Below are 12089 nucleotides of genomic sequence, written 5' to 3'. Positions count from 1 at the left end.
GATGAGATAATTTCCAAACCGTTCTGGTTCAGAGCAGCATCCCAACCTGTCCCACTTTGAAGCCATGTCTTCTGTTCATGCCAATATTCCAGCCACCATCCCTCTCCTCCAGGGGCCTACACAACGTTTCCATGTATTATATTGGAATTATGCCACCTTCCTGACAGTTAATGAGGAACCACAGAGTAACACCCCCCCGATAATTACACATGACCTGAAACCTAAGCCAGAAACAGACACATGTTCATTCTGCGACTCCAAAACACCTAAAGGTGTAATCACCAGTGCCATGGCGTGGCAATTCCCACGTAACACTTGTCAGCCACCAGTTACTGTGACCACCAAAAGCTCTGGCCGGGTGATTTATTCCTGCCCTGCACTTCTGAAGATTCCCAAGAAATGCAAATTACCTACCCTCCACCATGAAATAATTTCACCTAATGATCTTAGAAAGAGAGTATGAAAGAAATCTGGACTTCACGGCTCCAGTTCGCTCACCACCGTGACCTCTTCCACAAATGCAGGCTTGGACCTGCTCATTCCACCCCCCAGAGTAAGCTGCGAGAAAGTATCTGCCAGCTAAGGATGTCCTAGAAGGAGGAAAACCTTAGCTGTCAATCTCCTTGAGAAGTTCGGCGCGTGGACAGCTGGAGCGGGCAGCTGCCAGTGCTCGGACGTGGCTCGGTGGCTGTGAGAAGACTTCACTGCCTGGGGGCTGACCAGCCCATGTCACTGAAGGGTCCCTCGCCCGTGGCCGACCTGGGAGGAGGACCGCAGGGCGTGCAGAGGTCAGAGTCGGTGTCTGATTCCCCTTCTGCAATGTAGGGTCTGATTTTGGCCACGGCTGCATAGCAACCGTTGTTAAGGATGTCCAAATTCTCTTTGGACTGGGAGATGCTAAAGCCGCTGAAAGAGCGCTCCAGTTCCTCGTGGTCTACCGAGGGGATGGAGATGGACGTGTCGCTGTCTCTCATGGCACTCTCGTGGTGTTTGGTTGTAATGTCTTCGTTCCTCAGGTACTCTGCGCTCGCCCTATGCCCACCGCTGTACGCTGACAAGGAACGCTCGTGGGAGGGCGGAGGTGGGATGCGGACCAGCGAGCCAGGGTCTCCGACGGGCGAGGAGCCGTGGCTTTGCCGGTGGTAGACCTGCTGCTGGCATGACGTCGAGGGCGGGCATGTGTTGGTTGGGGCTGGTGGGGCAGAGAAGTTCTTCTGACCCATGGAGCTGGTGGACCTGATGATCTTGATGATGCAGCCGTTCTTGTCAATGTGCTCCCTGCTGTCTTCGGGGCTGTGGTAGGGAGGTGCTGGGTCTGGTTCTTTGGACCCAAAATAAGCCTCCGTCTCTGTTGGTGGGATGCCCATCCGCTGCATGTAAATGTTCACCAAGAAGTCCAGCTTCTTCTCCATTGACTGAACCTGCAAAACACCACAGTTACAGCACTACACAGTGCACACAGGTCTAAGAAAATCAACATCCTGAGTACAAGCAACTTCCAACCCACCTAGGCATGAGTGTGGGCCTGGGCTTCATAGACGACCTCTGGCTACACTGAGCTACACCAAACTGAAACTTTCAGTAAATATTTAATTGTCCTATTCTGAAAAAATCGCTTAATTTTCCACCTTCAATGGTAATGACCCACTGGGGAAAAATAAGGCAAGAAAAACACAACCCAATACATGCAACACCCTCTGATAAGAACTCCCTCCTGACCCAATATACCTGTTTTTCAACTTTTCCAAGCCTGCCCATCATGCTGGGGTCTTCAGGCAGCTCCCCCTCCGCTGGCCCTTTGGTCCGATCCTTGTCGGTCATGGAGGATCCTCTTCCAACGATCTGGTCAACTCTACCAGGACCAGAAAATCCCCCACCCCCAGAAAAAGACCTGGAGTCAGTTGGAGGCAGCAGGTGAGGAGGGCTCTGCTGTCGCGCCTCCGTGGGACAAAGCAACAGCCTCTCTCCCAACTAACACTCCAAATTACTCACAGACACGCAGTGGCACTGAAGTGTTAATTCAGATGCAAAATTCAGAGCAGTATTAGCAGAGTTTGAAATTATCCATTTCTGTTTATACAGATAAAACCTGGCACATTATGCACAGTAAATTTACCCACTGCAAGAAATTCTTTAACTGGCTTTCTTCCAAATCAATTAACTTCTTATTTGTACTGAGAAATTATTTTGGGGGAAGATCAAGTTTTCTGTCTAGCGTATGTCAATGGTTTTTTTTTTTTCAGTCTTCGCAGCAGTTTTCTCTCCTCGATGCAAATGTAAGTGTGCAATTCTCACAGCCACAAAAACGAGCCGCTTGCCCTAAGATCCAGACAAACGGGTGTGGTGCTAACTGGTTAGTGGAATTACATCAGGGCTGAATTTGGTCATAATTCACCACACATTACCAAATTGTCTTCATCTCAACACTACAGCAATTCACACCTGTATCACTAGACACTTTCTATTAGGAGGGTCCAAGCCAGTAATAGCAGAGGACACTCCTGCCAAATCAGCAGCTAAAGCTGCTGGGCACGTTGTTTGGCACTAACTTCTTTACACACATTACATTTGCAACTCCTCCTTCCCAGTCTAGAAACACCTGGGTTGACGTGCAGCTCCATACGCAGAGGAAGAAGGAGGGCAGAGTCAGTTTGAAAGCTGGAAGTCAATTTTATTTGAGGAATCAAATTATAAATTTTCCAGAGAGTAAACACTGGAGCTTCTTGATCCCTCCAAAGTCAGGGAGCAACTCAATTTTGGAACAGCTTCTTAACAGCAGCCCAGTTTATAACTTAATTCTATGCCAGGCAAACTTTACTTGCATAATGCACCAAAGGTAAGGGTGGCGAGGGAAAAGAAGGGTTAATTAATCTGACTGAAACCAAGTTGAGGTATCTTGAGCAGAAAACTCAAAATGCTTCTTACGCAGTTCTGCCGTGTGGGCCATGGGTCCATGCACCAGGAGGAGGAAAAGGAAGGAGCTGAACAGAGACAGACAGGGGAAAATGAACAAACAAAAACCAAGGAAAGGAATGAGACGTGAGGCTATTTCCAACACAAGACCCATCTGTTTTCTTTACATTTGACAGGGACTTAGTACGTACGTTGGCTGTTGACATTAAGGGACGGATATCGGTGGGTATGGCTCCCTTGGCTTATATTAGAGCAACAGCAGTTTACAGCACCAGAAGATCTGGCTCAAAGAGATGAAGTGGATGAGCACATCACACCAAAGACAGAAAATACAAGCCCACGATTATTTTAGAGTTTATCTTTGATCCCAGAAGATACTTCATTTGGGCAGGGATGCGACAGAATACCATTCTGTTTAAAAAGTCATGTTTGATCCTTTGCTTAGCAATATAAGCACAGGAGTACAAGGAGCACCAAGTGCTATAATTACAAGTGTGAGGAATACGCATGCCTTATTTCTCTCTTGTAATGGGAGAAGGAAATTATTGACATGTACAGGAACTCCCCACAAGGGATGCAATTACTGACATGACATACAGCACAAGAAATCCTACGACAACGTTGGTACCATGTAAGGAAAGAGCTATTAAATTGGATACCTCGGGCTACCTTGGTTTGGAATCACAAGTCAAGGCGTAGTACAGCCACTGTACGAACTCCTCTCCTGTATGCACAAGCAAGTAGACTAGTAAAACAATGAACATGTGTTTAAAGAGGCCCAAAGTCTAAACGCTAGTCAATATTGTGGAAGGCCAAGAACAATCAGGGTGTTCTGTCCTCGTGTCCCATCTAGCACAGCACTAACACTGAAATGTGTCAGCTAATGGAAATGAGATGACCTTCTACAGCTGCTGAGTAGAGCAGGGAGGCAGGACAGACTGTAACACAGAGAGGAAAACTGAACACTGCCATGCTACGGGGTGTCATAACAGCAGAGGGTCTTGTGCAAGCCTATTTCTAATCTTGCAGAAATTGAGGAAGGACTTCTGCTCTCTTCCGTGTCCTTAAGAGAAGAGCTATCCAGTAAGTGAACCTCTTATGACGCATGTGAAGCACAGGAGGCCAGCTGGCACTTCACAGATGGAGAGATCACTAACTAGTATCATATAGAAGAGCACTGACTTCTTCCATCACCTTCAGGCTGGACACAACTTGCCTGTAGAACTGCTGTGATTTAAAAGTAGGACTGAAGCCCTTCACAGAGCTCACCCATAAAGCATTCAGAAGCCCTTGCCCATATACTGTCGATACCAGAGCCCAGGATAATTTCTGCTTGATTCATTCCCTTTGTATCTACACTTCAACATAGTCCTAACTCCTGAGGTTGTCATCTTCCACACCTCTGAGAAACCAGAGAGACAGATCTCACCTTGGAGGCAGGGTCTGCACTGAGGATGGTGCGGTGGGAAGCTGTGGGCCACTGACTTCAGTGCAGAGAGGGGAGAAGAAGGTGAACCAAGTCCTTCTCTCTTGATGGGGGAAACCAGGCTCGAGGTCTCCCACCCCTTTGCTTCCCATGGCAGAAGTTAGACCAGAGGAGAGTGCTCCTACCCTCAGCAAAGCACAGAGATTTCACTTGTGCCTTATCTAATACAAGAGAAGAGAGGAATTCCCTCAGGAGCTCCCAACCCACCTGTACCTAGCTGAGCACCACAAAGAGCAGGAAGCTCTTTTAGCCATTATAAAAGAGTTTGGGATTTTGTCCAAACTGGACAGCAAAGCTCAAAAGACGAAAAAGAGAGAACATATTCTACCTTTGCAAGCAGAAGGGGGAGACCGTATGTTCCTACTGTGTGACAAGGGACCACGAATCTTCAGAGATGTCAAGTCTCACTTCTGCACTACATCCCATGGAGAGCCTTGTGCCTCCCCAACACTTATCTTGGCTGTGTCAAATACACACGTGCAGAGGGAAGAATTCAGCTGAAGCTTCGGAAGAATCAGCCCCATGTTTTTCCCTTCGTGGCAGAAGAGGATTCAGAGATTTCTAACGATGCATGACAAACTGTGCCACCTGCTGTCCTAGATAGGCTCTGCTGGGTCTTAGTTTGGGAGGGAGAGAGAAAGGGGGTTGCTCTTTAAAGTGAACTTTGATATCTTTCCTTCTTTCTAATGATACAAAAAAAAGGTAAAGTCTTGCATCAGCCACAGTGCAGGTTTTCTCATGCTTCATTATGCTTCATGCTAACAGTGCATGCAAAGAGGTGTAATATGTCACCCTCAGGCCAGAAGCAGACATCAAAAGGTCAAACGGCTCAAATGAGATAAAAATGAAGTGTTTGGGAATAGATATTCAATTCTTTTCTTTTTTTCTTTATCTCTTATAATTTTTTGTACACAATCCAGGCATTGAAGCCAAACCCCCTTCATCCATGTCACAGGACTGGCTACTTACCTCCTCATTTAGCAATAAAGTCTGCTCTAGACATATTTTGACCAATATCTGTTGTCTAAAAATTACAGCTGAGGTCACGCTATTCTATGTTAAATCAGCTGGTCGGGGGAATTACATTCAAATTGTCTGTGTGTACAGCATGGAGCAAACACCTTCAGCCAAGCCACTGCCATGGATGGCAACTAGTCTCCAGCTGCCTTCACCAGGAGCTACTTGCAGAAAACTTTTGGCTGAACTGAGCCCTTGTCACTAGAGCACCACAATGCAATCCATGGGGTTCAGACAGCTCATGGGACATCACTCATTTTTTTCCCCTCACTGGCTGTTTTCTTGTGATCTGGGCAGCACTTGGCTAAAACAAGGGTGTGCAGGCTAGAGAGGAGAGGCTGGTGGAGCCCATGGGGACTCCACAGCATATGTCCCCATGGCACGGACCTACATGGTGCTGAGGTGATGAAGGTCATCGCAGCAGCAGAGCCTGACCCAAAGTTTCTGGATTTGGGCTTGGGGCTGCTCAGAGCTCTGGTTCCCATCCATCAGGCACCTCGAGCACCTTGCAAGTCCCACTGGTGTCTGTGGGAGGAAGTAGCTGCTGAAAATTAAGCACAGCATAAGCCTTTAAATGGGTGGGAGCAGAGATTTCAGCAGCCTTCTGTCCTCTGCTGCTTTCTGGAGCCTCTCAGTCACAGCTCAATAAAGAAGAAAGCAGAAAATTCATTTAAAAAGGGAACAATTATAAAAAACCAAGCCTAGTGGGCATGTGCGAACAGATTTTTAATCTGCCCATCAGTATTAGAAACTATAAAAATGGGGGGGAGTCATTAACATTAAGCTGATATAGCAACAGACTTGAAGTGAATAACATAAATATCCCAGTTTGAGGCCTCCCCCCCAGTATCCATCCATCACCTTTTCTGGGTACAAGGCACAAGCTTTCACATGAAAATCTTGCCTCTAGTGAAGGCTTGTTGTACACCTGATCTTATAGGTTAAAGATAAGAAAATCCATTTGAATATGTATTTTTATTGTAAAATCAAAATGTTGCTGCAGATAAGAAAGTTATTTCATTTTTAAAGACTAGTTTTGGGGCTCATCATTTGGCAGGGAGGAGAAATGGGGAAAATGCTTTTCTGAGAGCATCTTTTTTTCCAAGCATAAAGCTTGGAGCTTCTGGAAAATTCTCTTATTTTTTTTAATCTTTGATCTAGCTGAGTGGGAAAAAAGTAAGTTTTCAATATTCATTTTGCTCACATTCCTCTAGAGAAGATTACTCAGAGCAGCTTAAAAAAAAAAATCAAGAGATTTGTCACATATCTGAAGCTAAGCTCACTGCATTTAAAAATCACCTACTATTTGTGCATGGAAAATTACTTTCTGGCAAATATTTATATCTGCCTTGGGCTCCAGTGGTCTCAATACAAGGAAAAAATGGAGCTCAGCTCACGGCCCTGCTGACTGAACCTCAGGATGCCCTAAAATAGGCACTTCATGGAAATTATGTTCCTCATGGCATCAGCTTCAGGTATGGTTTTGCCTAAGGAGAGAACTTAATGGCAATGAGAAAAATGTCGCTGCATGACTGAGGGCTGGGTTTGACTCCTGCTCTTCTTTTTGCTTGCAAAATCATGATTTTTTTTTTTTATATGAGTCCCGTGGTTGCAATATTTTAACACAATTTTTTCCTTCGTGGTCAGTACAGTTGCATCAGCAAGAAAAAGAGACCACTGTGTTCATCGGGTATGAAACACTTCATTCTTACTTTGCCCACTGAAGTAAACTCATTTCATAGTGCCAAGAGCTGCAAACAGGCTCCTTCACTTGTGCGTGGAGTGTTTCATCTTTTAGAAGGTAGATTGTCCAGTTTACACTGGCTTTGTGGGTAAATATTTCACCTTTTACATTTGAAGATAGTCTTATAAAATACGAGATTTTAAAAAGAAACAATTTTGCTTTCTAACACCTAGAAGAAGACTGAAAATAAAAAAATACACTCGCTGAAGAAACTGATGGTTATTGATGATTGTATGAATGTCCCTTTTGTTTTTCCTTTGGCTTGCCTAGTGTGAAAGCTCATTACTGAGAGTAAATCAGAGCAGACCCAGAGCAGCAAGCCCTTCTGAGTCACGATTTAGCAAGCTGCACTGCTCAGTGATCAATGCCGTCATATAACTGGCATGAAAGGGGTTTGACATTAAGCAAATGAAAAATCCAGAGAAAGCGGCATTTTGGTGAATCCTAACCTAGGCGAGTACTGGGGAGACTCTTTGGAAGAATACATGGGTCCTTTGGTTGGATACTTCTTATGCCGGGGAGTTGAAGGGGGTGGGGGACCCACAATCATATCTATCCTGGCAAAGTAAATAAGAAAAAAAAGACACCAGCAAAATGCATAATGAAGCAACACGTAGAGAAAAGTTGGTCAGAAAAGTTGCAGAAAGAAACAACTAAAAAACAGAACGACGGAAAGAGAGAAAGAGAGAGAAATTGAAAATATATTCCACTGGAAACAGAAGGCTCTCTCCTACCACCTGGTTGTTGGTGAAACCCAGAGTCTTACCCACCCCGGCGTAAGATTTGGAGATTTAGGCACCACTAAACATCATTAGGAGATCCCCCCGCCCCAGATATAATAGGCAACATGCTTTACCCTCTGGAATATATTTGCGTATGCATAGCAATATCCCACTGAAGTGGTTGGATATGAAAAAACATAAATTCATTCTCCTTTCAGTTCCACTGCTAGATAACATGTCCTCAGCTAGTTCAGAAAAGCATGAGCTGTTGGAGTCGGTGAGATACGCTGAGGGACTGTATAACTCAATGAATGGGAGACATCCATGGCTGGCAAGGTGTCAGGATGAGACATGAGACAGTGTGAACACAACACTGAAAAAAGCACATTACAGATATAGTGACAGGGGCATTAATGATTACAGAGGAAAGTGCATGTAAACGCCACAGAAATTTGCTTGGATGCAGCTTTAATCCACCAAAGCCCTGCCTACGGGAGGTCACAACCAGCCCTGCTGAGCTGAGCTGGCAGTGAGAACACAGCGCTTTGATTGCTGAAGGAAAGGGAAATAAAAATATCTGTTCTTCTCTGAGGTGCCCCGTGACAACCTCCCTGGGCTCCGCCATATGGCTGCACTGTACTTCTAGCGCCAGTTGGTCACGCCCCAATGTTGGCCATGGCCACTCCAGACACACACCTCGTCTACAGGGTGCCCCTTCCAGTTGCACCGGGCAGGTGACCAGCCATAGGACCTCTTGGAGCCCTGGCTATGGCGATGAGCGCTGCAAAGGATGACCCCAAGGGGGTCTGCACCCATCACCATCACTCATCTCCTGCTCAGTGGGGACAGCAAAAACAGTGAAGCTGCCTGGTAGCCCTGGATCCCAAATCCAGGTACTTCACACTTTTAAAGCAGCTCCTGGTTCTCCTGACTTCCCTGCAATGGGGTGGATGGCAGCCCTCGCCTAATCCAGCCTCAGCAACTTCAGACTCGCAGTCCCACGGGTCCCAGAGGAGAATTCAATTTGGTCTTCGAAAGCTGCAATTCCTTACCCCAACCACCCCCAAAAACAGCCAAACAAACCACGTGGTCTTTGCAGTACATCACCTTGAAGGACTGGCAATGGGAGACTTTGGTGGACGGTGAAGGCAGTCTGCCACAGCAGCTCGGGGTGCTGAAAACTCAGGTGTCCCACCCGGAGCCACTGGAGATGACAACCCCAATGGCTCACTACCCACTGCAGAGGCAGCCTGGGGGCCTCGCATTTCAGGCTAGTAAAGTTAGGAAACATAAATCCCCTTCTCCTTCTCTTCCCCCTCTAGATTCAGCTACACATCTTGGATCCATAATCATTGAATTTGTACTGAACTGGGGCAAGAGGCTCAGAGAGAGGAAATTCTCCAGGATATTTTAGTCTCCATTGCAAAGGAGAATTTACCTTCTGGCTGCATATCTGGAAATGGGAAACACACAGCGTGCAGCAAGGCTGAGAAAGTCACCTCTGCTGCTTGAACACCAAAAATAGCAGAGTTAAAATGGTCTCTGAGAGATTAATGGGAGAAGAGAGATTCCTCTTTTATCTAAGACAATTTCTTATTCCATTCTCAGGGTTCACATCAGCTGTTTGCATACTCAAGCACAAATTTTTGTACATTTGCTGACTCTACCAGACATCTAGATGGGTTTGAAATGAAAGGAAAACTTCTCCAATGGCTTCCAGAGGAAGCTGGGTTGCCACAGCCATCAAGGGAAATACTTTCATTGCCCAAGTGTAAGAGTAAATGGTAAATTATTTTGACTGGAGACAGCCTATGGCCAAGCCCTGCCTCTGTTCTGGGTGTCCTTCGAGCTCAGCAGAACTGGGGCTACTTCTGCTGAGCCAACACGGCTCGGGGGTGTTGGGGGTTTGGGGTCCAGTTTTCAACGTGGGACATCAGGGCTGAGGGAGGAGGGGTCAGACAAAAAGGTTTAGCTCAGATCCTCTGGTCAGGGGACCAAATTAGTCTGGGGTGACTGTAGCAGAAAGTGAAATTTTAAATGCCATTCTTGGTTCCATTTGTCCCTTTTTTACATTTCTTCCCTTATTAAAACTAACTCATCTCCCCCTAACATTTGAGCACAGAGGCCGAAATGCAGCTCGGCTAAACCCACCTGCACATATTTTTGGCAGACCGTGCCATCCCAGGAGGGATTCCTCCTGAAACACCTTAGCACCCCAACAGCGGGATGAAACTGCTGCTTCCTCGCTGCCCGCCCTGCCCGTAGCAGCAGGGTCACAACCAGCACACGAGGGCTTATCTTGTATCGCTCCCAGAAAGGTACCAAATTATCCACATTCACCTTAAGACTGGGGCACCAAACCTTTGCTATCCTGCCAGGAGGACCACAGAAACACGCACCTGCGTTACCTACGGGATATACTATAACGACACAAACTCCCAAAGCAAAGCCTGGAGGAGGACGAGCTGTGGTTTATGTGTGTATGTCCTGGGGTGGGCACTAAGGCAGTTTCAGTGCCATAACACCCCCGTTTGCAGTCCCTGTCCTGCTCACCCCTGTGGGTTCCAGCCACAAGCATCCATGTTTTCCTTGAGGCTTTCTCTTAGGAAGAAAAACAATAAGTTGCAGCTGCAAAGGAAAGTGTCTCTCTCCTGGCAATACCCCCACAATGAACAAAAAAAAAAAGCAGTGAAAAAAAATGAAGCAGAGAGAGGGGTCTCTTGCCTGGCCTGAAGGTTTTTAATCCGGGACAGCATGTCCAGGTGACCGGCCGAATACTGCTCGATGACATCCATCACGTCGTAGGGCCGAAGGCTCTCCTTAAACTTGCGCTTGGAGACGAGAAATCTCATAATGCTGCAGGAGATGGAGAGGAAAGGCAGAATATAGTCCCTGGGCTGCAGCCTGACCTGCTTAGTGGCAGATAAAAAACGCCGCAGGGAGCAGCTTTGGAAGGAAAATGGAACAAATCCCAACGCTGTGGGTTTGGGAGAGGATGCGGCAATAGGAGAGGGGAAGGGGATTGCGGGGGCTCGTGGCTGAAGCCCTGGCTGCAACGGGGGGTGCCCGATGCCCCTTGGACTATCAGCTGTGCAAGCGTCCTCTCTGCACCGCTTTTATAAATGTCAGCGTTAAATCTCAGAGCTGGTGAGGACGCTCATTTGGATGCATCCCTGCAGGGGATTTTCCTGTTTCTCCATTTATTCCTTACCTCAGCAAAAACCGCCCTTCCTGGCAGAATTTTCTGTAAAGGAGGGCAAGCCACCCAGGGGAAAAACAGCCTGCAGCACAGGCATTTCAGCATTTGTCATCTCTGGACTTTAAATCTCCTTTTTATCCCCTATTATTTATTTTTCTGGGCTGCTTTCCCCCTTTCCTTCTCTTACCACACTGCCCTGATGCTGACTTTCAGTCCCGGCGTCAAATCTTCCGTCACAAACTCGCAGTTGCAGCTTTTGTTCTCATCGGGAATGTCTTCTCCGGGGAGGCTTGCTTCTGGGTTTGGGAGAGGGAGGAATGAAGACAACACGTTACTATATCCCGTGCTGGTGCCACACGAGGAGAGGCGAGTCGAAGGGCAAACAGCTGCCCTGGGGGAAGCACCAGAGAGACCTTTGCTGAGCATCCAAATGAGAGCATTTCCCAAGATGCGTTAAGGTGACATCCAGCAATGCCCACTGCAGCTCTCATCCATCTCTAGGTGCCTGACTCTTCAAGAGTGCCTGCACTTCAAGAAAGATGTTGAGGTGTTGGAGCGAGCCCAGAGGAGGGCGACCAAGCTGGTGAAGGGTCTGACCTATGAGGAACGGCTGAGGGAGCTGGGGGTGTTTAGCCTGGAGAAGAGGAGGCTCAGAGGTGACCTTAGTGCAGTCTACAACTACCTGAAGGGAGGTTGTAGCGGGGTGGGAGTCGGCTTCTTCTCCCAGGCAACCAGCGATAGGACAAGAGGACACAGCCTCAATCTTCGCCAGGGGAGGTTCAGGTTGGACATTAGGAAGAATTTCTTTTCAGAAAGGGTCATTAGCCATTGGAAGGGGCTGCCCAGGGAGGTGGTGGAGTCACCATCTCTGGAGGTGTTTAAAAAAAGACTGGCCATGGCACTTAGTGCCATGGTCTAGTTGCCATGGTGGTGTCAGGTCAATGGTTGGACTCGATGATCCCAGAGGGCTCTTCCAACCTGGTTGATTCTGTGATTCTGTAACTCCTC

At 47.2% G+C, this 12089-nt stretch overlaps 1 protein-coding gene across 6 annotated transcripts in view; it reads right to left on the bottom strand.

Annotated features, from left to right (window-relative positions):
- Window positions 1–441: 441 nt before the first annotated feature.
- The window catches only part of KCNQ2 (potassium voltage-gated channel subfamily Q member 2), a 66639-nt gene continuing 54991 nt past the window's right edge, over window positions 442–12089 (bottom strand). For 3 of the 6 annotated variants that reach the window (XM_068416033.1, XM_068416034.1, XM_068416035.1), the window contains 4 exons: window positions 11269–11377; window positions 10607–10738; window positions 1729–1852; window positions 442–1421 (listed from right to left, as the gene is read on the bottom strand). In XM_068416033.1, the coding sequence (XP_068272134.1) occupies window positions 702–1421; window positions 1729–1852; window positions 10607–10738; window positions 11269–11377 (1085 nt within the window). In that variant the 3' untranslated portion in view covers window positions 442–701. Of the gene's footprint in view, window positions 1422–1728; window positions 1853–7609; window positions 7718–10606; window positions 10739–11268; window positions 11378–12089 lie in introns of all 6 variants that reach the window. The other 3 variants (XM_068416031.1, XM_068416032.1, XM_068416037.1) reach the window with 2 other exon arrangements.

Source organism: Nyctibius grandis, chromosome 19 (genome assembly GCF_013368605.1).
Source record: "Nyctibius grandis isolate bNycGra1 chromosome 19, bNycGra1.pri, whole genome shotgun sequence".
Taxonomy (NCBI): domain Eukaryota; kingdom Metazoa; phylum Chordata; class Aves; order Nyctibiiformes; family Nyctibiidae; genus Nyctibius; species Nyctibius grandis.
The sequence above is the reverse complement of the archived record's forward strand: the minus strand, read 5'-3'. Positions and strand labels throughout refer to the sequence as shown.